This window comes from Rattus norvegicus, chromosome 14, assembly GCF_021556685.1.
Source record: "Rattus norvegicus strain SHRSP/BbbUtx chromosome 14, alternate assembly SHRSP_T2T, whole genome shotgun sequence".
Classification (NCBI taxonomy): domain Eukaryota; kingdom Metazoa; phylum Chordata; class Mammalia; order Rodentia; family Muridae; genus Rattus; species Rattus norvegicus.
The window spans coordinates 18,866,753-18,893,690 of NC_141547.1; the positions used below are offsets into that span (position 1 = coordinate 18,866,753).

Genomic DNA, 26,938 nt, shown 5'->3' on the forward strand with positions numbered 1-26,938 from the left:
TCTTACTTCCCATCGGTTTCGTGCTAAGCAGCTAAGTGATTTGGTGCAATGAGGCATCGTTGACTATAGCTGGTCGGGGTCAAGGGGTACCCTCATGAACTTAAAGCTGGCACACTATAATTCCTTGCACTCCTCCACATGAAAGGCGGATTTCGGCACAGAGATCAAAACAGAGGCCATAAACTTCACGTTCAAAGGATCCTTGCACAAGTAAGCAACCACCTATGATGCTTCATGCATGCAAGAAAATTGCTCAGCTCATCGGAGACCATTAAACTTGTAAGGAGAAAGAGTTGGGCAGGGAAGGAGTTGAACCATTTCATTTAAAAAAAAAAAAAAAGAAGTCGCACATATCGCTTGTTCCCATCCATTTGATCTAACTTTCAAAGGCAGGGTCTTGAGGAAAACTATTCCCTGAACTTGTCATCTGTTGCTTTAGAAAACAAAAAAGACACAGTCACATGGAGGTCAACCCATGACACCACTTTCTGTGTGAATTTGTGGGTTAATTATTAATCGTACCCTTTCCTTAGCCATGGCTTACATTCCCGTTAAACTGTACCCTTAACATCTGCTTCTTCCCGTATTGACTTTGTAAATGCTTACGAGGCATCTCTGCTCCAAGCACGCAACTTGCCGAACATCGGCAGTGGGGTGGGCGCAGGATCTGAAATGGAGGTCTTATTGGGAGATGTGATTCCTGAAGTAGGGAAGGACTAACATACTCAAGGGAGGAACAGAGGCTCCTGAACAAAGGCTGCTTCATTCCTACTGCTTATCTGTAAGGTTTTCCACAGTCTGCTGTGAGCTAGACTAGCAAAACAATTTCATCCCCCTGAATTTAGAAAGAACCCCGCCTTAAATAAAAATGTGTGCTGAGTTACGTTTTTCACTAATGGAGGCGGTGACTCTTCAGGCTAATCAAAGTTGCCAGATAGAAACAGCCGGAGTGATGCAAGCTGGCGGCCCAGTAAAGCAAGCCAAGGCACGGGCAGGAACGGGACAGCCGAAGGGGAGTTTCAAGCTCTGCCCATGAGCTCTGATCTTGTTCTGTACACATTACAGTGCTCCACATACATGTGGGGTAAACGGGTTCACTTCAAAAACCCCAGGGCGTTTCTCTTCAACACCTCCACAGTTCTACTTGGGGGCAGGGTGGGGAATAGCTAGGAAGACCTGTTACCAGGTACGAGTTTGTCAGTCTTTCTAAAGGTGGCAATTTACATGGTAGTTGTTTTATCTGTCCCTTCTGAACCATGCACGACCACTGGAAGGCTCCCCATGATTAAAGCCAGTTTTTCTGTAATACAAACAGAGGAGTTTGTATACAACTCCCTTTCCAAAGCAGGGTTTTATACTGTTTTAGTGAGAACAATCTAGAAGACAAAATGGAAATTTGGCTGATGGGGTGTAAATCTAAAGACTGAAAGGATGTCTGCCTGCCCATCTCTCCTTAGATACGTCTCTCTAGAAGGTTCCATAAAAGCAAGGCTGCACCGAAGCAGTGTAACAATACATGAGCCTACCTGGAGGGGACTGATGCTTCCTGCAGTCCAGGATCTTAACTGACCACAGTGACCTCTCTAAATCCAGTCTCACTGCCTTTGAGACAAAGCTGTCTCTAAACATCTCCACTAGTATCATATCCTGGGCCCTGCTAGGGAAACAGAAACTCCTATCGCCTTGGGTAGAATGTGCAATGAGTGCTTCAAACCCACTAAGCCTTGCACATAAAGCCACCTCCTTGAATTGATAGACCTGACCAAGGGTTTTTCTCTGTCCCTATAGGACACAGGCCAGAAACAACTTCTCGGACACCATTTTAAACCTGAGTTTGACTGTGGGCTGCCTGAGATGCACCAGTGTTCATGACTCTGTTCAGAAGTTAACCAGATAATGGAAACCATGGAAACCCAGAGTGAGCAGTTGGATAATCAAGTGCCCTAACTATTTCTAATTATTTCATACCAACTGTAGGAGATGAGTCTAGCTACTTAAAAGGCAAAGTGAGTCTCCATATTCAGATGTTATAGCTGCCTCCTCTATATCTCATTGATTGGCCACTGATAGAGACTTGCTAATCTGAAAGAAACAGAGAGCTTTCGCTACTCACTACTCCATCCAGCAACTGTTTTAGACTCGTGTGCTATCCCTCTATTACTTGTATAACAAAAGGATTCATTGACATTTGTTTGTTTGTTTATTATTTTGTTTTTCATGACAGGATATCTCTGTGCAGCCCTGGCTGTCCTGGAACTTACTCTGTAGACCAGGCTAGCCTCAAATTCATAGAGATCCACCTGCCTCTGTCTGCCTCCCAAGTGCCAGGATTAAAGGCATTTGCTACCACTGCTCAGCACAATTATATTGTTTAAAAATGAAGTTTTTCAGTTGGAAAAATGTAAGGTATTATTAATAGGGTTGCTCAGAGTTGTTGGATCTGTGTGAAATTTTGTGCTTCACACAGTAGTACAGAAGATAAGGTGCAAATAACTAATAATTGGTTAGGGATGTTTTTGTAATAGAAAAAAAAGAGAGAAGCTGGCTTATATCACAAAACCAGGAAGCTTAATGAGCAAAAGCATTGACTTCCTCTGTGGTTCTTTTTCTTAAAGGGGCCATTGCATGCATGTTGCTGTCTACATAGATGCCCATGCTGTCAATCAACCTATATGCTGATGTGTAACCTCGTAAATGTTCTACCATGTAACGGCTCTTCAAAAGTTCATCTCTAAAGTTTTCCAACGACAAATCAGTCATTTTATTCTTATTTCCCTTTCGGAGTTAATAAGCGTTTTGATTCAAGGAAAAACAGAAACATGGTTATTGTTAAAAATAGGGCAAAGAAATTAACCATGACCTGTTGGGTGTCTGGCAAGGGGAGGGACTTAGGGACAAGCAAGTAGATGGGATGGATAAAAGACAAAGGAAGCACAAAGCAGGCATGGAGAGGAAGACTAATCAGATAGACATGCATGGCACCGCCCTTCTACAGGTCAGGAGAGACTTCAACATTGGGGATGTCAGACGGTTCAAACCAGTAACTGCAGAAATAATAGTGAGGGAGGAAGTAAGGAATTTGTTGGGAAATCGAGGCACGTATTTTTAAATTTTCTTTCCTTATTGGCCCCTGCTTCCAGGTGCTATGGAATGTGGCAAGCATTTCACACCCATGTGTCCAGGTATCAATGTTCCAAAGACGAGAAAGCTGTGACTATTTTATATCTTTACCTTCAAGATGGGAGCCATAAAGACTGACAGGCCAGTCAGAATAAACACAAGGGTTCCAGTGACTCGTTGTTCTCTGAAACAAAATCCAAAGACCATCAGTCTAATTTCTACACAGACCTACAGAGAAAGACCAAATCGGTGTTGAACTACAGCATCAAAGGTCTTGATATAACTCATATATACAAAAAATGTATATATTCAATATAAGTGTAAACTTTTAAAAATGTTGAAAACTATTACAATATATGATTGGAACTCATGAAGAAAAAACAAGTGACTCTTCTAAAGTTTTTGCTCCTTTCAGAACCATAAAAGAAAGATCGCTTGCTCTTGGTCCATGAATTACTGGCTTCTTTGAAGTTCTTGTTTTTCCAAACAACTTATCCTGTTGTGTAATTATACCTTCTTTCATAGGAGACAGATATTACATTGTCCCACATTCTAATTAATAAACAGCTCAGGGAAGTTTCATGAGTGCAATGAATCTCACCAGTCTAATTTTCAAATTTGAAACAACAGAAGTACTTTTTAACAAATATGATCCCCATCCAACACCCTGCACCCCTAAGAAAGAATCACCCACTGTTGAGGCCTGGGAAATGATGGCTCTGATGTGTGAGCTGTTCACTCTAGCCCTGGTAGGCAAAGCTTGCTATGACAAAAGACAAAGGCAAGAAACAAAACAAAACACTCAGTAAGAGGACAAGGGTCCTCTACCACTGACCTTCAGAACCACTCCAATATTTGAAGGTTCTCAAGTTCTTATGGGAACAGGAATGGGTTGGAAAACAAAAATTCCTGCCCGTTAAATAACAGAAATCATGGAAGACTCGAAGCTTTCACAAATGACTGTGGGAGAGCACTCAACTCTAGATTGAAGAAAATTAACCGCTAGCTTAGTTTTTTCCTGTTGCATTGTTTACTATTGCTCTGATCAAGAAATTTGACAGACTTTAAGAAATGAACTAAAAGTTATTAGTTATCTTCCTTATTAAAATGTCCTTCCTGGAGAAGATAATTTAAGGATAAATTAACCGTCACCATTTATCTCATCCCCAGATTGGACCCACCTCCTTAGGATTGACACAAAGATGTAGACCCGTGAGGTTTTTTTCTTATCATTTTCCTGAGACAACCCACCTCACTCCCAGAAACTTTGGTTGTTCTCCAGGCGCAGAAGTCTCTGTCTCCATCTTCAGACTGTCGATGTGAGCGATGGAGATGACAGTAGCAGCCACATACCAGGGAAGAGCCATGAAGGAGCACACCACCATGAGGATGGCGACCCAAAACAGGTCCAGGTGATAGCCAGCTCCCTTCTGCAGAGAGAAGTCCCAGAAAGCACTCGTACTTGTCATCTTGCTACAGTTAGGCATGGGAAACATGATGGACAAATGAAACTTGTTCTGCTTGGTAAAAGTACCTCTCATAGTATCTCTTATAAGGAAGCACTTTGAGACTGGGCATTCCTTTCCTTGGAATACACTCCTGGTGTTCACCTTCTCCTCCGGCACCTATGCAGATCCTACTCTATTACAATTCTGAATAATTAATTCAGACCTATGTTTACTACTCTTAGTACCTATTCATTATAAGTCAACCTTTCTGCCTTGAATTTTGTAACCCCAAAAGTGAAGGTAGGGACCTTGTTTGGAGAATCGCAACAAAGGACCTTGTAACTTCATACAGGGGTGTAGCTATTACGTCAGAAGTGCTCAGTAAGGAGGCAATAGTCGGGGTGGTAGTGGTTGTTAAGGCAGAATGACCAACACTTACAAAGCACCCTCCGTCTTCTCTTGTGACAGTATTTAACAGAATGCTACTCATCATGACTGTTCTAGGCGTATGTAAGGATCCCCCAAACAACCCTGAGATATATGTAAATGGACGTCCCTCACTTCTCAAGGCCTGTGAGAACAGTTGTTTAACCACCCATTGTTCACCATCATTAAGGCAAAGAGTACTCCCTTAATCAAAACAGATGGATTTCAAACACCACCCTATGCTCACAATAACATCTACTGACTGGATGGGCAGACGGTGCAACGAAAGTTCTAGCTTCTTTACTCACTAAGTAAATACTGTTCATCATGTCCCTGGTGCTTTCCTGTGGTTATATTTCTCTGCTCTGTTTATGAAGAAATCAAAGGCTCGTACCCCTGTGGAGCTGGGGAAACTAGAGCTGTCCATTCTCACAGCATGAGGGAACAGTACCAAGAGTCAGACTAGGGCTGATCCAAGAGAATCGGGAGACTGGCTTTGGAAAGTCACGGTGTGATTTACACCAGCAACCCGGGGAATGTTATCATTCGAATCCTGTTACAGTTTGTCAGAACACCACTCTCCTCTCACAGAGTTGCCAAGATTTTATCCATGGCTTGCACACAGATCCATATTCTCAGAGACTGCATAGCAGGCATGGGGGCCGACATGGAAGCAAAGACATGGTCTCATAAAGCTAGGTTTGACTGGGAAGAGACGGCTGCTCTCGAGACAAATATTATCATACATGTATGTAATTAGTTCACTTTAGGAATGCATAATTATAGGAATTAGAAGTGAAATACGGTGGGACGAGGTAAATGTGGGGTAAGCTGATACAAACTTATTCTATATCAACCAAAGAAGTAAATATCATGATAGGTGTGGGATCTCAATCATATGTTTCTCTCAACAAATCAGTAACTTACATCTTAGTACCAGCCAGGATTTTAGCTGCCTCTGACCCTTTTGTGAATAAACAAAAAGCCTCCTGTTCTCCCTCCTACTGTGAGAGACAGTAAGGAACAAACATATATTTTGAAAGTATATAGCATCTTATCTGGTAGTAAGCCCCAAGAGGAAACAGAACAATTTAGGTTTGCTTTGGGAGTAAGATGGAGAACCGCTGGGGGACTTTCAGGAGCAGAGTGATCTGATGGCTGTATTCTAAGTACTGTGGCTACTATGGTATGATTAGAGTCAAGGACAGCAGGAGCAGGTAGGAGGCAGGTGGGGCAGTCGGTTTAAGAGATCATGGTTATGAAGGCAGAGGTGGTTAGATTCTAACTGTAACCTGAGAATTGTAAACTGAGAATTGTCCTCTCCTACCAGTGTATATGTCTATGATGCTGCTGCAGGGCCATTCAGGATCTGGCCATTGGGAGAAGGGACGGTGGTCAAAGCCTCTCTTTTCTGTTTCTCCCGCCTTGAGTTCTGTCTAGTGCCACACTCAGCCACATGAGATCCTTCAATGTATTTCCCTCACTAATGTCTTTCTGTCTCTTCTCATACTAGCACTACCCACTCTTCTCCTTGGCTCAGTCTTACTTATTGAAGACAGAAATTGCCTTTCCTTTTTCCTGGTGGATTATAAACACTGAGCCTAGAGATGGTAAAAGTCCGATTAATTCATTTTGCCAAATGTCAACGTGCAAGACTGGCTAACGTGCAAAGGTTAGTATGTCCAGGCCATTGTGCTATACACTAAGCTTTAAGGATAGAATATTGGAAGGAGTGTGAAAAGCTTTGCCCCAAGATACTGCTATAAACTCTATGGAAGCCAACAGTTACCTTAGGGAAGCCGTTCCTACAAATCAGCTATGATATGCATGAAAGCAAGCTCTCCTAGAGGCATGCCCCAGCCAGACGTATCTAAATGACTGTTTGAATGGAAATAAAATGAAGTGTGAATAATGGCATCCTTATCTAAAACCTGTGAGAGGACAGAAAACAGAAATATTCATGATAGCATAAGTTATCCTCTCTTCTCCCTCCTCATTGCTTCTGACTTTTCTAGACTCTTGGATTCTACGGCAATCTCGTTCCATTCAGTTCATCCCCACTTAACTGTTGCCAGTGGGAGGGCAACAAATGCAACTCTTCAACTTAAAATATCTTCGAGTCCATCCTCTCCCCTACTTTTCCTTCACAAGGACCAGCACTCTTTAGTCCTTCATGCCACTGCCAGCACAGGAGCCCCTGTGTTACTCTTGCTCTTGAGAACTGACTTTCTTCACAGACTAATCTTTAAACATCTTAATTAATATGTGACACTTCCCTGATCCAAACCTTTCAATGGCATCTGGTTTTTACTTATAATACAGTAGTAGTGAAAACTAAACAGTATAAAGTCACCTCTAAGGATATACATGAACGTTTATTCCTATAACTGTTGGCCACCCCTCACCCTGGCCAACTTATAATAGTGGCTGGAGATAGTCTTAGGTATCATAACTTGGGAGAAATGGTGCAACTGGCAGCCCTGGACAGAGACCAGACATGCCAACAAGTGGCTGCAAGTACATAGGACAGCCACCACCAACAGGAGGACAGGATTGTTCAAACCAGTACAAATGCTAAAGCTAACAAACCTTGTGTTGTGTGACCTGAGCTTACTACTTCCTGTGACCTCAACTTGACTCACTTGTCCCCCTGGCCTTCTCTCTGCTTCTTGATACAGCCGGTTCCTTCTCACTCTGGGGCCTTTGTGTGGCAAATTTTTATTGAATAAACATTTATTGAAGATTTATTCTGTACTAAGTCCTGTATTTGATTAAACTAAGACAAGCACCCATTCTTACAGTGGTGCAGTTGACTAGCTGAAGTTGAGGAGGTAAACAGGTGACCTAAAATATATGCAGGATACCAGGCACTAAGTAAGATGGGTCAGCTCAAATAAAGTAAGATGGGGAAGAGAAAGATATTGAAACAGTTTTCCCTTCAGCATCCAACACAGATGTTCAGTATCTTAAAAGCAATCTGAAACTGTCCTTGACTTCAGGACCCAAAAGATCTCCTATCTTCTGAAACTGCCAAGTGTTTTAAGCACAAAAACGGAAGCTGTCTCTTTGAAACAGCACATCCCTTCCTAACACAGAACAAAAGTAATCTAGGAGTAAGTCCACAAAAATCAAAACATGCAAGAGAAGCCTCATGTTTATATCCAGTACACAGATGACAAGAAAGGAAGAGTTGGGAACAATACACAGACATCGTGTAAACATTCATCACACATGCTCTGAGCCTCCAGGACTTGAGTCGCTAAAGACACGCCTCCAAAAGGTCTCCATTGGATGAGAGGGCTCAGATCCATGTGAAAATTAAACTGGGCTCTAAACAGAAATTCACATGAGTTTAGAAAAGATACTAAAATCGCAGAGGATGAAGCATTTGAGTGAGTATCATCTAAATATGGCTTTAATCCCCGTAAACAGCCATGGGTGGGGGAGTGGGGACGGGTTAGCACATTCTTCAGCAATCATCTCTCACACAGTATCATAAACCCAAGAGCTATGTGCCCCACATAGTGAAGCATTTCAGTTACAAATTTATCAGGGCTACCATGGATTGGGGTAGGCCACATAAAATCTGGAAAGAAGAATAAACCATGGGGTTTACTTTAAAAACATTTTGGCTGAGAAATAGGGGTGAAGTCATTACGCAAAGCACGGTAGGAGCTATCATGTGACCAATAGCACAGAATAAGATAAATCACTAGGAAAAAAAAAACAAAAGCAAGGGCAATAAAAATTACATTAGGGGTGAAGGCAGGTGACACGGGGTGTTATATTTAGAAACACTTAAAGTCTTTTGGTGAACAGCAACTACTGAGGAGGAGTGGATCTTCCCAGCCCCAGCCCCAGCAGAACTGTGAGAAGTAAGAAACAAAAAGGCCATTTAAGCAGAGCACTTCCTGGCACTTCGAGACCAAGTGTTTTAAATCCTGCTTGGGTTCCTTCACAGGGTTCTTGAAATGCCAAGGTGGGAGAAACAGACTGTTAGGCTGCAAATGTTTAGATGGTCAAGGTGCTTCAGACATAGGACCAAGGTAGAAGAAGGACGCCTTAAAAACAAAAATGTACGCAGTTGAAGTGAAGCGAGGGAAGCTGGTTATTATGCTTGACTGGCTAAACTATTACAAAAATCTAGCTTGAGATAAAAGCACTAGATCCAAGATTATGATAATAGAGGCAGAAATGAAAAGTACAGAGCAAGGTGGAGATCACGAGTTATTTTTTTCAATGAAAAATAAACAGTGAAAATATATTTAAATTCAACGTTTCATCCCAAGGTATGTCGTAGGGAAATGGTCGTGAGGACTGTCTGATATCTGTCTCTATGTATCTGTCTTGAACGATGTCTGCCTCCTACACTTGACTCTTGAAGTCACTGCTTTGGAAGGAACACCTCTGGCTTTGCGGTCTGAAGCTGGCTCTGCTCAGGCTGCTGACAGTGACTCAGGAAATGACCTTGGAGAAGTACTTGACCTTGATGGACCTGCTTTGCTTTTGAGTACTGTGCAGGTAGGACGAAGGACATAGCTAACAAAGATGGCCCCATCAAGCCAAGAGTCTTGGTGCTGCTATACCATTGTGGGGTTATTCGGCAAGACGGAAAGGTAGCAGAGCAGATAGCCAGAGCCACTTGACACTTTGTCAGAGCAAAAGCCACCCCAAGTATGCTGCTTTCAACACTGTGGTATCTCCATCTCCCTTTTGAATCAATCACTTTTGACTCAAGCACATAGCATTTCGAATCATGCACTTATATATTACACAGCTCTCCTTAGCAAAATGAGAACAAAGCAATTTGGAGAGTCTTTGATGCATGAAGAGATGCCTGTTGGTAGGATTATATTTGTGACAAATGACTGGCATGCTACCATCCTCATGAAAAGGAATAGTTTCAAATAAACGAGTTGAAAGGGGACAGGAGCTCACTTTTTGCACACCCATCTCTCATGTTCAGGGCGAAGACTAACACTCTCAATTTTCTAATGTTTCCTAAAGACACAGGGGAAAGAAAATGCTTTTCTATTTTATCAACCCTAAATGTATTTAATTCTGAATTTGGAAATTATCAGTAAGAAAATTTGAGGGGCATTAATAAAATAGAAACTTGCCTCCAAGAGTACACAGCAAATCTTTGCCAGCAACAGATTGAAATTCAATATTTTCAGATTAAAAAATGCATTAGTCAAAAATCTATGTTTAGCCTTTCCGTAAACTAGACCAACACTCAAACTCTTCCTAAACGGAGCCAACGGGGAGCCTCGTCTCTTTTAGTCTTGCCAATGAGTACGATGCCAGATGAAAAAGAGTCTGGGAGGACGTTCTTAAGACAACCCTGTAATTGGCTTTGTGAGTGGAATTCACATTACCTATGTGGCTTGGAAAAGCCCAAGCTAAAAACAGAGATTAAAGTGGCTGTGCCTCTGTTCTTTGCCCCACACCATTCCTCCCTCACAGGTATATATGTATGTATTATTTGTTGAGGGATGAATGGACAGAGAGAGAAATGGATGGATCATATGCCCCTCCTGGTTCTGTTTTTAATGTGGTGTGTGAATGTATTGTACACCTTACGTGTGTAAGGATGCCCATGAAAGCCAGAGCGAGCAACCTCATGTGTGATTGTGCCCCCCTTGTTTGTTTTGAGACAGAGCCTAATGCTTGCCTAAACTCACCCAGCAAGGGTAAATTGGCTTGCTAACACTCCCCCGGGATCAGCTGTCCCTGCTTCCACAATAAATCTCAGGCTTCCATAACTTCCCATCTACTGAAATATAAGCCTGTCCGCATTCTATCTCCCCGCATCACTGAATCTGCTGGAAAATCACTGCATCCAGTGACCCCCCCCCAATAGGATTTCATCAACTGTCCAGGACGTTTTCCTCCTGACCACCCTCTATGCCAACGAAGTGAACAACCATGCAGAGGCTCTCAACACCCTCTATACCTTACCCTACCTTCCCAGCAACTTTAGGAACGAGCCACGTACTGTGTGTGCACAGGTCATGACTTCCGTCTTTTTCCAAAAACCTTCAAAACTGAACCATCGCTTCAATGAAAGCTTTGGTTTTCTTCTTTTCCTAGTTTTAGGAGTTATGAGATTTACTTCTTCCTCACCCTGCCCCACAGTTCTAACGGGATGGTTTATCATCTCTCGTCTGCATCTGCCTGGTATGTTTCTACAGTCAAATGTGTGACTTTCCCTGCACTCTTCCTTCGGCCATGCCTTTGCTGAATACTTTTTGGGCATTGCACTTTCCTGGTTCTAGGTGTCATCTCAATAGATTTCCGTGCTTCTCTTATACGGTGATCATGAAAAGATGAGTTGATACGTGATATAGAGTGCTTATTAAACGACCTGATGCATGGTGAGTGTGAGTTGATATGTGATATAAAGTGCTTATCAAATGCCTGATGAGTGGCCATAAAGTCTTAGCTCCTTTATTGTTATTATTCACTGCTTAGCCCCTACATGACATTTTTGAAGTCATTTATGACTTAAACTTAAAATATCACTAGACAAGGAGAAAATGTATATAATGTACTAACCATATAGGTAGTCTCTTGAAAGATACCCCCCACCACTAAACCATTTTCTTTGGGTTCATCACAATGGCACTAAACGAATGTTTCCAAAACCTAAAATATAAAAATAAAGCCATTTCTCCATACTTTGATATGTACTCTCCTGAGACAAATATTTTAAGGAAATGGGAGGTGGAGCGATGCTTACAAATACACCATCTTGCAACTGGTGAATAGTCTTTTTTTTTTAAAAAGTTTTTAAAAAATTTATTGATTTATTATATAAGTACACTGAGGCTGTCTTCAGACACACCAGAAGAGGGCATCAGATCTCATTACAGATGGTTGTGAGCCACCATGTGGTTGCTGGGAATTGAACTCAGAACCTCTGGAAGAGCAGTCAGTGCTCTTAACCACTGAGCCATCTCTCCAGCCCAGGTGAGTAGTCTTTAATAATAAATCTTTACTCATTCCAGGCACTAAGAACTGATGGGATTAAAGATGTGGAAATGGCCATGACTCTGACCTGAGCCGGCCATTATATGCTGTACACACGCAAGTGTCACATTAACCTTGTAAACAGATGCAATCCACTTTTGTGTAGCAGGAGTGGAATCAGGAGCTTGTGATGTAGATACACACTCCATCATCACCTTGCTACCCACTTCCCAGCCCTTTAAAACTATCTAAAAAGGAAAAAATCAGAGCCTATTTAACAGAGAATAGGTGCTTTCATTAAATCTTGGGTCACCATGTCTTCATGAAGGATGATTGTCACATTCAAATTCAGAGTAGGAAGACTGCTACACCCATTTCTGGATACAAACGCAAGGTGAAAGTGTTTCCTCACATTTAAGAGAATGCATCCTGAGATGTTACCCTGAGGACCTTATGGGACACATGGATGACTTTGCATTAGAGTGTAACTCAGTAAGGCTCACTTGCTTTTGAATTAACAGGCGCTATCAAGAATGAAGAAGCCTGCAGGAGGCAAGGACAAGCGTGTTCATGGGCACCTACCTTGAGCTTATGTTCTTTCCTGTTCACAATCACGGCCGTGATTTGCTGGTCCATGAAAATCAGGATGGTGACTAGCAAAGCCGGGATAGCAGCAGCAAGGCACACCCACCAGGGGTTTCCTCCAAAGGGTGGGACAAACCAACCCCGGTGAGGGCTTGTTGGCTTAAAGCAAAGAAATAAACTTTTTCAGAACAGTGTTACTATATGCTACATGGTTTAAAATTTTCATTTTTGGAGGGGTAACGTTTTTAAAAAGTAGAAACGATTGTAGTCTGGAGAAAAAGATTATTTAACAAAAGCTGTCCCAAAAGACGTTATTTTTGAAATGGTTGCTAAAAAAGGAAAAGGGAAAAAAAGATGCAAAATATGGGCTATTGAAAACAACAGGGAGTGATCTTTTAAATACATGAAATTATTTGAGATAAGGTATCAGATAGAAAAGGAAAAACTTAACATTAAGAGACACGGAAATAAATCTCAAATGTAATATTTTGAGAATAGGTAGAAAAAAATTTACGAAGCCACCACAGATTTGTTTGATTTTTCACAGTTAATAATAGTTGTTTCTACTCCTGCCAAATAAATGACTCCATGACACATAAAAAACTATTTTACATGTTATACCTGAACCAAGTATTCAGATCTCTTACTTCACACAGGGAAATTATCCAGAAGTCATTAAATGCCCATAACTGTGTCAGAAAATCAGATAAATTCTTATTCTCTGACTGTCAGGGGATCAAACATGTCTGTTACAGAAAGAGAGAATTCTATGCTATTTCTTACCTTAAAAGAGCAAATAGGCATAAATATATCATTTATGAGTTTGGTCTTCTTTTTTGTTGTTTTGCTTTTTTGTGTTTTTCTTTTTTCTTTTTTTCTTTTTGGGAGATAGGGTCTTGTTTTTTAAGATTTATTTGTTCATTATGTATAAGTACACTATAGCTGTTTTCAGTCACACCAGAGGAGGGCATCAGATTCCATTACAGATGGTTGTGAGCTACCATATGGTTGATGGGATTTGAACTCAGGACCTCTGGAAGAATAGTCAGTGCTCTTAACCACTGAGCCATCTCTCCAGCCCAGGAGATAGAGTCTTATTCTATAGCTTAGGCTGGCCTCCAATTCCCTATGTAACCCAGACTGGCCTTGAACTTGTAGAAATCCTCCTGCCTCAGTCTCCTGAGTTCTGGGCTGGTAGGCATAAGCCAAAAACCCTGGATGCATGTTCCCTCTCAATTTGCTCAAAACTCCACCAGGGAAAGAAAACCCATCCTCATGTTTCCTGTATCACACATTGTGAGCTTGTAAGGCAAAACACCTAATCTTACTCATTAAAGCATTTCAATCCCCATCCCCCAGGATGGAGACTGCCTCCAAGCAAACACTTAGAAAAAAACGGTGATTTGAATGGATTAGTAATGGAATCAACTAGAATTTACCTTTGCTGATGAATATGATATTATGCCAGAGATATTCTTTACTGTCATGTATGTGCATGTGTGTGTACCATGCATATCCCCTCTCATAGTTATATGACACCGCAGTCAGCTTACTAGCGCTTGACATTATTATCTCAATAGTGGAGAGAACAGAGTAAGGATTTTTCTAGAAAATAGGTTAAAGTTTTGCAATTATAAAGCTTCATAAGTATATAATTATGAATGCACGTCACATAAGTTTTATACATTACGCCTATATACACATTAATTCCAGAAAATACATAATTCCTTTGTTCTCTTTGAACAATTAAGCTTTGTATTATAAGTGTTCCTGGTAGATAATTTGGTAGGAGGCAAGGACCACTAAGTTGGAGCTTGAAGGCTTGAATTCTAACTTCACTGCCTGCCATCACTAGTTAAGAAGTAATGGACCTTTTGCCTAAATTTTGTGAGCACTAGTAGATTATAAAACAAACAATACTAGCTCTGTGTGCACTTCTCAGAACTGCTGCATGAATCAGGCCAATTAGGTCTGTAAGAGTGTCTGAAATATTCTGAGATACACAAGGCAGAGTTCATCAATACTATATATGCTATCTGAAAATGAAAGTCAATAAAACCCACATCCTGAATTTGATCCTAACTGTGGCATTTAATTTTAGTGAAGAAATTAGACTATCTGTAAATGAGCCTCACAGGGGACTGCTTTGAGGGGAAAATGGGTAATTACACAAAACTGACTGAATTCCCAGCAAACCACATTAAAGGAAAAGATAGAGGCACAGAGTTTGAGCAACAAGCAAAAGAGGCACTCGCTCACCTTGAACTCACTTGGCACAATTAGCTTCGGAGTATCCACACCGACGAGGGCGTCTATTACACAGAATATGAGAATGGACAGGATGATGGCAAAATCGCTGATCAGTTTTCTTGCCTGAAAAAATAAAAAGGAAACAAAGGACTATTTAGTATCATACACACTGGTGCCTATGTTTGAAGTGCAAAAGAATTTCATATTTACTAAGAATTTATCAACAAATTATCCTCTGGATGTAGGAGAGATCACTAAACACAGTATACGTTATTTTTCCTATGTGCAGCACGAAAGATATTTGAATAAGAATAGAATCTAAGCACACATGACACATTGAAATAGGACTCAGTTTGTCTGGAAAGCAGCATTGCAAGTAATAAATAAAACAGCAGTGTCTTAGTCACTGTCCTAGTCACTGTTCTATTGCTGTTAAGAAATACCACAGTCAAGGCAACTATTGTAAAAAGAAAGCATTGAACTGGGGGCTTACTTATTGTTTCAGAGGTTGATCCATTATTATCTTAGTGATACAAAGGCAGACATGGTGCTGGAGAAGGAGCTGAGAGTTCTACATTCTCATTTGTAGGCAGAGAGAAAGAGCCTGGACTTGGAGTGGGCTTTTGAAACCTCAAAGCTCACCCCCAGTGACACACTTCCTCCAATAGGTCACACCTCCTCTAACAAGGCTACACCTCCAATAAGGCCACACCTCTTAATCTTTATAATCTTTTCAAACAGTTCTATTTCCTGGTGACCAAGCATTCAGAAATATGAACCTATGGGGACCATTCTTATTCAAGGAGTCACAAATGGGAATCCCATTAAGTAGCCTGAGGATGATACAAATCTAGCAGAAGAAGATTCTAAGTTCCAGGCCATTGAGCAATGTCAGTATCAAGATCTGCAGTAAAGTCCAGGTATGGTAGATACAAACTGAAGGCTGTACAGAATTCTAAGAAAACACCCCTTATTTCGCTAGAATTGGAACATTACTTTATGTGAGAAATCTTTTCATTGCTAAAGTGTGATCAACATTATTTGGGCATCCAATACCGTAAGTGCCTTCTCTGGTCAGGACAAGGTCTGAGCATTAAACCCTATGCTTTCTCATGAATAGATGCAGAATGGCTATTAGAAGGGGAGCACAGGAGTTTGAGGATGTATTAGGGATCCTCCATCATTACTAGAGATACTACTTAGGGGCCAATAGCTTGAGTAGAGTAGACACCTCAGCTATTAGGCGGGAGTACAGTAGTGTGTCACTGGACTGCTCATTAAGAGCTATTCAGTTCCTAATTTGATTCTAGCATCAGTCTCTCTCTCAAAGGAGAATGGTCAATTTCCTGATGCTGCTGGATGACAAAGGTGGACTAAGGAAGTAAGTGGTTTAAGATAGATAGGCTCCCGGAAGTGAAACTAACTCCATGCGTTCAGTAGGAGCTAAAGCAAGGAGTGGACATTGCATGATGCTGCATGCTCTAAGGAGGCCAGGGACTCATTCTTGGACTTCACCGGGTGTCAGGAACTATACTACTAGGATCAAAAATGCTTCTGGCTGGGAATTCTTTGCCTTACAAAGGGCCAGGCTCTGTGGGCTCTAGTCTAGTACATGCCATGGAAGAGGAGTTCTGCTCTCTGAAGAGTTCACTTCAGTTACACGCAATGATGTCAAAAGCAAATAGATGACAGGAAGCGAGTAAAGGAAACATAGGACAAAAGTTATGGTTGTAGTTGATATAGGTGGATGACGTAGACTGGACTCTCACTGTCATTATTTACAGTATGAATGCAAAGCCTTTATTAGCTTCCCTGCAAAACAGAGGGAGAACACTACCTGCAACTTCACATTGGTTTTCTTTATCAGAATTAAATACGATTAACCATGGAAGTACTCAACATAATATCTGGATAAATTACTACCATTATTTTGTGTTCCAGCAGGCCTCTTGACTGCAAAAAGCACTCAAATAATTAGAGTCTCTACTTCAAAGAAGTCTTTGAGGTGGATCTTAATTCTAAGAAACATACAAACAAACAAACAAAAAAAATCAAAGCCCAGCAATCCTATGGAACTACTATGCAGAGACTATTTTGATTACAAATACTGAGAATTAATGCTTCTCAGGACCTCAGTTCTGGATGAAACTTACTTCTCAAGTTTTATGCGAGTAGCATTGACAAATGGTCCGGAATAGCCTGGCAAAGGGTGGCCCTAGGAGGCAGTTTCACTGTTGTTAGGGTGTCACGACCCTCGCTGTTCTGGGAGGGCCACATATCCCTCTACAGCCAGAGTTCACTCAAGTCTTGTAGTTCTTACTAAAATTTATTATGTCCCCAATTCTCACACTCAAAAATCTAACCAAACAACTCAAATGGCCTATAACTCATTCAAAGAATGGGAACGGTTATTTTAAAATACCGTTTACTCCCTTTTCTGTAATAGAGAAGGATGCTAATTCAATCCCATGGTTCAAGTTCCCCAGATCTATCTGCTCAGCTGTGGAATCCCTCTGCACTGCAGTCACTATGGCACCTCATAGAGAAGAGACCATATCTTGGATCTATTGTAAGTTGACTACCCTGCCAGTCCAACATGGCGAACTGGAGGTCAGCACTGAGTTTACTTGTGGAGCTCCTAACTTGGTCCTTATTATGCTCTAGATTAGAAACATTTCCCTCAGGTGGATGTGCTTTTCACCTGTTTTCCAGATGATAATACTATCTGGGAAGACCTGAGGCCTGTCTGAGAGGGAGTAGAACTCTGAGGTGGCTCATCGGAGCGGTACCTTGGTCCTGATTCTGGTTAGTTGCCATTTGGAAAGGCGAAACCGAAACCTCATGGCCCTGCAGCAAGAGACATGGACGGCACAGCAACCATGCCTTCCCAGTAGTAAGGAACCGTATGCCCGAACTATGACCAAACAAACTCCTCCCCCACTAAGGTCCAGTAAAAGTGACCGATATGCACTATGTGGGCCTGTTTGCTCTGAGAGAAAGATCAAGGCCTGAGATGGAAACTACCACGAGAAAAACATCCCCTCTAAAGTGCTTGGACACCATTCAATGTCTTTCTATTTGAAAAAAAAAAAGATGATTCATCATAACAAGTTTCAAGTATATTTTAAATAGGAGATATTTGATATATTTCTAATACTTGTTGAACTATGAAACTTTCATTACTTTGCTATGGAAATCACACCTCATTTTCTTCTTCCTTCATCCTTCCTTTCTTCCTTTCTTCCTCCCTCCCTTCTTTCTTTCCTTCCTTCCTTTTTTTTTCTTCTGAGACAGTCTCTCCACATAGCCCTCCTCTCCTGAAACTCACTACATACACCAGGGTGGCTTCCGACTCAGGATATCCACCTTCCTCTGACTTCCAAGTGCTAGAATTAAAGGCATGAACCATCACACCTAGCTAAATAACTCAATTTAAAATGTGTCTCTTCCCTTAAAAAAAAATCTTCCAAATCCAATTTCATATCCAAATCAGTATTGTCTTCCACCTGTTCTATTGGGAGTTATTTTATTATTTCAATGATGTTGCCATTTTTCAAATAATCTTAAAATCTTTTTATAATTTTATGATTAAACAGATGGATATTTGCTGGGTTACACGTATTAACCATCATGCATTTGTCTGAAATATCCAGGATTCTTTCTTATTTAAATTTAATTTTTTTATTTTCCCACTTTAATATGTGATATGCGGTTCTTGTAGAATATTTAGAAAAAATATAACAAGTATTTCTCAATTCCCCTCCATAGTAATTAAACCATAGTATCTGAAATATATACTTTTGTTGTATGAAATGCTATTCACAGCTATGTGGATATATAACCTTTGATATATTAATGCTTTTCTTCTTCTTCTTCTTCTTCTTCTTCTTCTTCTTCTTCTTCTTCTTCTTCTTCTTCTTCTTCTTCTTCTTCTTCCTCCTCCTCTTCTTCCTCTTCCTCTTCCTCTTCCTCTTCTTCCTCTTCCTCTTCCTCTTCTCCTCCTCCTCCTCCTCCTCCTCCTCCTCCTCCTTCCTCTTCCTCTTCTTCATTTTGTTGATGTTTTGAAATAAGATCTCACTTTGAGGTTCCAGGTTGGCCTCAAAGATAAGATCTTCCCATGTCAGCCTCACAAATGCTAGAATTAGAGGCATGACCTTCCGTGCTCGGTTTACATTCTGCTTTGTACGCCCCTTTCAGTTTTTCTTATTTCCTTTGATATTTTCTGTAACAGCAACCTTAATGATGTCAAAGTATTATGCTGAATCGATATACAAAGATCATTTTCCTAATATCCTAGATTTAGATGGTTCCCAACTTTTCTAGACAATGAAAAAAAATCATAAAGTAATACTTGCAAGCACTTGGGGCTATTTACTTGGAATAAATTACTATGAGCAGAACTGGCCTGTCGATGTGTATATAAAAATTTAAGGCTTTGGGGACATGATGCCAAATTACCATCCAGAGTGTAATATCGATTGCCAGTTCCACTCTACCTAACATACAAATGACTCTGGCTAATGTAAAAAAGCTAAATCCATACTCGAAGCGGAAACAACTTGCTGTCGTTGATGATATTCAAAAGAATATGAACTAGCCAAACCTCCTAAAACTGTCCTTTTCTGTGACTCAGCAAACCACTGCCTTTCTTGTTCCCTTCTGATTCTTGTCGTTCACACCATTTTTATATAAATGCATTGCCCTTTAAAAATGACATTAGTGTTTATTCTCTGAAGTATCTCATTCAACAGTATAAAGCCAGCATTACACGGACAGAAAGCAAACAGAGTTCTAAGTGATTCAGAGCCTCCTTCTAAGAGCAGATTGCTTGCATGGGAAACAGCTCAGACAACCAAGGTGATATTCCCCAAGTTGTCCTGTTTTGATCTAGGAACGCTAGGACACTTGGGAGACAATTTGGAAACTGAGACTAGTAGACTTGCCAAGGCTACTCTACTGGACACAGCCAGACTTGTCGGCTGGCTTTTTCTCAACTCTTCCCACCGCTTCATGTGTTTGCTTCTATTTAGGGTCTTTGCCATAACGATTTTCTCTCTTTGGGAACCGATCACGCCTCTAAATTCCAGAACCATGTATCTATTGGATGCTTCTACTTGGAAGTCCTTCTTAGAGGTATCTCAAAATTATGTCAAAAAAATTATGTACTCGGGCTCATCTTCCGCAGCCCAGCCTGCCTGACCACTGCTGCCCAGGCCCCCTCTTTCACCTTTGTTTTTCATTTTAGCTTAATTGGCTCTATTGTTAAGGATAAAAGAAATAGCTTGCCAACCCACCGACAATATCCTGCACTTAGCAAGTTAAGAATCATCTTGAAAATATGTATAGGACCATACTACTTTATTGGCTTGCTATTTTAGCGTCTTTCATGGTTCCTCTGCTTACCATGTCTGTCTCAGGTGCCTCTGTCATGAATTGCCATGAATTTGGAGCAAGTCTGGATAAAGAGCAAGTTCCAGGCCAACCTAGGCTATAACGTGAGTCAACGTGTTAAGGTGTAAGAAAGTCTAAGCAGCCCTTACTGGCCTCAAAGTTGAGTGGAGTCCAAGCACCTATGAGTGCAGACAATGCTTAGATTAAAGCCAGGAAATGCATTGTCCCCTAGAGCATCCAGAGAGACACAGTTCTTCTCACTGAGGATTTTCAGTCCTCAACTGAGACCAATTTCACACTTCTTACCTCCATTATTTTAATTTGAACCTACAGAGCTGCCTCTTAGATCCAAATTTTTATTGTTCTAAGCTACCATGTTTATGTTAATTAGATAAGACAAATTAATAAGTACTGTGAATGTGCACACACACCTATATGCATTATATATGTGTATGTATACACACATACATGTATCAGAGTAATATGTATGTAAGTGCACATATATTGATTCTGGAAAGATTTTTGGGCAGGGGACATCTTGTTAAATGTGGCATTATGATCACATGGGCTCAAAAGTTGCTGAAAAGACAAATTCTAACAAGTGCCAGAAAATTATAGTTCTGAAAATTTATAGAGGATAAGAAGCAATCCTATTAATGATGCTAAACCTCACTGAAACTCTTAGGCAGACTCACAGCATTCTCGGCCACATATTAACTTGTATTTCTCCTCCTTCCTCTTAAGTCATATGAGATATATATATATATATATATATATATATATATGTGTGTGTGTGTGTGTGTGTGTGTGTGTGTGTGTGTGTGTGTGTGTGTGTGTGAAGAGCTGCAGAAATCAGTCCTAGGGGTGTTTATGGTTAGGTAATTCATTCTAAAATGCACGATCTACTCTTAACATTCTTGTCAGCGACATTGCCTTTCCCAGATCAAGTCTGTATTTAATATTAAATCTTCTAATATGGGAAGGTAGATGGTGTGCTATGCTAGCAGGGTACTCAGGACTTACTAAAAATAACTGGGAAAACTGACTCGAGAATCAGAGTGCATCTAAAGACGTCAACTAGATAACAGTCTAGGGCCTGTGCATAGGCACTGTCTGATTTGAAGACAGTAAGAGATTCTTTGAGCCCTTCTCACATTTCCAAACACATTTAGAAAAAGAAAAGCATATTCTTTTGTTTCATTGTTTTCTCTTTCAAAACAATATTTATGTAAGTCAACATATTAATAAAATAAAAATAATCCTAGAAATTCATATTTTTACAATTCTCTAGCAATGACTATCCAAGACAATTAACCCTAGAGGGTTAAATGCTTTCATGAGAACACTGTGATTTTTTTTTTTTTTACAGGATCTTATGCTCAAGCCTGTGGATCTCTTGATCAGTCTTAGTTTGGGTGTACCCTTGATCAGTCTTAGTTTGGATATGCACTTAACAACGATCCGTCCAAATCCATTACTAAGTATCTTCAGGCTAACCTTCAACATCTTATGGATATAAATTATCCCAATCTGAGAAAAAAAATAAAGGAAGATAACTTACAGAGAGCAACACTCTGGTATTTTGAAAAATTGCTTTTCATGGTACATGGATTCACTACGTGTACTACTGTAACTTACAGAAGAGAAACATGTCTAAAATAAGACTAGAATGATCTTTGGGTACTATGACTAGTTCTTACATTTTTTGCTACTCTTATTAGTCAAAAGAAATTGAAAAATATTTTGTATCCTTCGTAAAATAAATTAGAAAATATCTCAATTATTCTTGCATGCTGCAAACATATTAAATATTTAAACTACCAAAGTAAAGAAGAAATTAAGTGGATGAGAAAGACAATTCCAATAATCATAGGCTGTTCTTCTATTCTTGAGCAAAAAACAACCTTATAAATCTATTATAAATGCACTTTATATGAAGGATGATACCATATTAATTATTGAGGCAGTCGTAATCATGAAGATACCAACAGCGAGAACTAGTTAATTTACAGGGAAAAAAATAAATTTGGTTCCTAGGAAGCCCCAGAGGACATTCAGTTTTCACTTTGCAAGGACTGCAGCTGCTCTTAAATTAACTGGGGCTAGGGTGGGTGCTGGGAGCCTGTGGAGTGGTTTTCAATGGATGGAGCTGCTAGGGAAAGACAAGTACAGCAGCAGCAGGCACCCTGTGGGCTCTCAGTAAATATTAATCTATGATGTCAAGTCCTCTAATGAGACTGGTGCCTGCAAGTTCTAAACAATAGTGTATAAAAAGGCATTTATTCCAGAAGAAAAAAAAGTCCACTAGACAAATACGTGGCTTTTGGCAGTCACAGGCACAGAACGGCATGGTTGTTTTGAAATTTGACCTCCCTAGGAGTCAATACTGTAAAGCTTGTTGCTTTTTTTCCTTTTAAAGCATCAACATTACTTATAGTAGTGATCTTAATTCACTGTGCTTTGATCCAATGATGCACGGTATATTCCAAATCCAATAAAAAGAGCCCGGTTCGAACTGTACAGTTCTAATTCTATAAACTTCAAGTCGGGGAGATTTGGGGGAAATAGGAAGTAGGCGGGATAATTTTTCAGGGTGGGGCTAACACCTGCTGGTAGAACCTTCCTTGGCAGGCCGAGTGAAGTGGTCCAGCGAGGAGACCGAGGCTATAGTAACCAGTAGCAAAGCACGGCTCCCATCCTGCCTCAAAACTGGGTAGTAGAACGAGGAACCAAACAAGCCCAAGACAAATAATCCCAGAAACAAATAATCAGACTACATGGGGAAAAATTATAATCCAATCTTTGTCCTTGATAGGGAAAACAGAAAATCTTAGGCTGACCAAAGGTAAAGAAAGGTAACCAAAGGAGTCAAGACTTAGGGGATTTGTCACAAGAAAAATGTTTACTTTTCACTTCCCTGAAAAGGCATGGTGGGAATGCCTTCTAACATCCCATGTCTATGGTACAAGAGGAAATTTCGACTTGACTGTGTAACTCCTGGGAGTGGAGCAGATGCTGTGGGCAGGGGATGTGGAAGGGAAAAGGCGATGGGATACTGGGTTCTTGTTCCAGAGACTCACAAGCTTTTCAGAAACATAGAGGCAAGATTAGACTCACTTGGGAGAACTTTAACTGAATGTTAAAATCCAGTAATATCCTACAGCCCAACACTTTTCTAATGTCTTCTTGGATATAACTCAAACCATAATAAAGGGGTTCAGGTCCGATAAAGAAAATTAATTTAAGAATGTGTATTAAAATGTAAGAATTTGGGGTTGGGGATTTAGCTCAGCGGTAGAGCGCTTGCCTAGCAAGCGAAAGGCCCTGGGTTCGGTCCCCAGCTCTGAAAAAAAAAAAGAAAAAAAAAGTAAGAATTTAGATTTGCATGACTAATTGGTAATTTGGCAACCTAGACACAAGAAACTCTTGGTTTCCTGCACTGATCTGAAGGCTGTTGACTCTCCTATGATGGACGCGTTAGCTCAACATGCTTTAAACCAGGAAGATCATATGGTCAGATGGCATGACTTCTATCTATAGCTTGCCTCTGTCTCCATTATGTGAAGCCCTCTCCCAATGATGTGACCAACCATAACTCTGAACTTAATTTTAATTGGGGCTCAATTCAAGTTAACTGAAATTTTTTTGTCATCTATCTCTAAGAGCTGACATATTTGTAGTAAGTGTAAAAATATATAACAAATCGGATTGTATTTATAACTAAATGTCTCTGTCATTTTTTGTGAAATAAATATGAAAAAGAAGTTAGACAAAGGCAAATTTGACATTCAAAATGACTTTCCTAGGTATAAAATATCAAAAAGGACTAGGAAAAATCTCATATGTTCAGTGACAGAAAAAACATATTTTTAATGAACTTCTATGATGGGATATGGCCTGATATTTTGAACTGTACAAATGTCACTCAGTTTTACCAACATCAGAACGCAACATAAAACAGTCACCTACTATTGCTTATTCACTTTTAATGTTGGTTGTTTTAGTTTGACAGTTTTTAGCTTTCAACAAGAATATTCTATGGGAAAGGAAAACAGAAGTGGAATGTTGCCCACCTCTTAGAAAGAACTGCTTACAAAATGCATACCTCTTAACTCTAAACACAACCCGTTTCAATAGATCAGTGATCGCCAAGCTGTCAGACAAGAATCATGATTTGAGAAACTTAACTTCCTGAGGAACCTAAGATTTTCCTGTGGTTTACGAGCATAAAAATAAAATGTATTGCATAGCTAAAATACCCATTATGTTTTCATTTAAATTCTAGAATGCTACACTTTGTTTTAATTCCTAATGCCAGTTCCGTAAGATCTACTGTCACAGTAGGCTGTAAAATAGCTCTAATATGGGGTCTCTCTGCAGATCTTTAGTATGAATGGAAATAATGACAACACAAAAAGTCAACCTTATTTGAGAGAACAAAAATACAACTTATTTAACAATAAGTTAAATACATTAAGTGCCTACTATGTGTCTGGTTCTTGACGTAGTCATTCTGGTGTTCCTCATCTAGTCTAATGTGAAGAACGCATTAGAATCATTGTCCACATGGGATGGATATCATAATTAATAAGATATATAATAGTAGTATCAATGAATAGTTTGCACCATCTAAACATAATGTGGAAAGTAATGTAGCTATTGATATTTTCTGGAATAATTATACAAATTATTGTTCGTATAACTGGAATGTATATGTAATATTAGACCATGAGTACTCTAGGTTTACATTGGAAACTCCTATTTATGAGTGATCCTTGAAAGAAGGCAAACTTGTGCCCATTGCACATATGAGCCTGGCACGTGCTCTACCGCCATATCAAAGGACCAATGGTTTTGCCAAGTATTTTATGGCTTTCTAACTCCTCCTGTTGTGATCCTGCAGGATCTTTAAGCTCCACTTTTCGTTTGTTCCAAGTATGCAGCAATAGCAGCGTTGTTCCATGCTGGCAATCATTTGCTGGTGTGGGACTTCTGAAGAACCTTCATGTGAATGCCTTGAGCCATCTGCCACAGACAATCACACATTATGCTCTGATTTTCCTCCTAGAAGTTTGACGCTAAACGATTCTGACTTTGAGGCTGATCTAATAGACCAGTCACAGTACAGGATAGAGGACTGATGTGCTCCTCTGAAAAGAATGGGGAACACCAGGCCCCAGTGGATTTCTGGCATTGTAGCCATATTCCATCAAGTGTTGGGGCTCTAGCAGGCCTGACATACCAATTATGTAATCAGGCTAGCAAAGTTAATCTGCTTCATTCAAAGCGCTTATACTGAGGGATTGCTTGCTATTGGGCCCAGGAGAACCTTGAAGGGGAGTGAGTCACTGACCCTAGTCTAGTCAAAGGCAATGGAGACCACACTGAGGCTTACAGTGTCGGTATAAAGAGAAAGGGTAGAATAGAACAACTTAGCAACCTATGATAAGTTCGATATGAAAATGCAAAGCTTGGTATGTAGCATGGAATGGGCATCTTAGTTTGCCACACTGGTCCATCACCTACCCCTCTGCACCAACGAGTGCCTTTGGTTCTGGATTTCATCTGAGTGTAGACAGGAATAGTGCAGGAAGAGAGAGAGAGAAATACAAAGTGGTGGAGGGAAGAGAAAAAGGGGTGGAAGAGGGTAGGGAGAGGAGAGAGGGGCCAGGACAGATAGATAGATAGATAGATAGATAGATAGATAGATAGATAGATAGATAGATAGATAGATGGATGGACGGACAGACAGATTGATAGTCAGATATAGAGAGACAGATCGGTGTATTGATTTTGCTAGTTGGTTCCTCCTAAGATGATCTGACAGACTGACTCCTCGAGGCTACATTCACATCCTTTCTCAGGATCTTTCTCTTTTCCTTCATTCTAAGTTCAATTCATCACCCCTTTCCACATCCTCTGGGCCCAGGATAGTAGCAATTTCATTCTTACTAGCTGTAGGCTACCATAGCATCTGTGTTTTCTCCAAACTCAGCTTTGTGAATAGCACCTTCCCTCAAACCATCCTAAATGATCATTTCAAATGATCCTATTTGGAGTTCATTATTTGTTTCACACTAGAGCCCTGACACCAGGTATCATTGCAAGATTTTGACCATGGTGGCCAGAAGGATAGGTTCTCTTGTTTTGTTTTGTTTAACCAGCTGAGAAAATCCACACAGGGAGAAAATGAGATCAATTGTGGAAAGAAAGTAAACCATAATCCCAATTATCTATATACTACATGTGAGTCATCCACAAGGAGAGATTCGGCCTCTGTGAAAGAAGTCCTGGCCTGAACAACAAGATAATCATCAGTTTTGGGAAGTTTTAAGAATTGATTGTCACTCTAAGGACATGTAGAACACAGAGAGTTTATATCACTTAGGAGATGAAGCCTCAAATCTTCATTAAAAAATACAAAACTATTTACACTTAAAGCGACATTAATTGTCATCTAGCTGAGCTCTCCCCTTGTAGGTGAGGTTGGGAAGTCTGCAGCTGGGCATCAGAGGGCACACTGTTAGTTCATGGTAGTGCTGGTGTGAGTATCTACCTGGATCCCTATCTCTATTCTCTTCTCACGAAATACAGCATTTACTGCTGTCTGAGTGATTTCCACAAGTCAGATACCATGCACCTAGTGTAAGGTTGATATAAAGGACAAAATAAAAATTATCAATCATTTTCAAACACTTCATGGAATTAGCTAACAAGTCATGCAATCATACAGGAATGAAACAATT

The 26,938-nt window shown here is 40.3% G+C and overlaps 1 protein-coding gene across 7 annotated transcripts in view; it reads right to left on the reverse strand.

Moving 5' to 3' along the window:
- The window catches only part of Slc4a4 (solute carrier family 4 member 4), a 450,971-nt gene that overhangs the window by 23,030 nt on the left and 401,003 nt on the right, over window positions 1-26,938 (reverse strand). For all 7 annotated transcript variants that reach the window (XM_087584435.1, XM_087584437.1, XM_087584438.1 and 4 more), the window contains 4 exons: window positions 14,811-14,924; window positions 12,549-12,710; window positions 4,372-4,550; window positions 3,232-3,304 (listed from right to left, as the gene is read on the reverse strand). In XM_087584435.1, coding sequence (XP_087440561.1) covers window positions 3,232-3,304; window positions 4,372-4,550; window positions 12,549-12,710; window positions 14,811-14,924 — 528 coding nt within the window. The remainder of the gene's footprint in view (window positions 1-3,231; window positions 3,305-4,371; window positions 4,551-12,548; window positions 12,711-14,810; window positions 14,925-26,938) is intronic.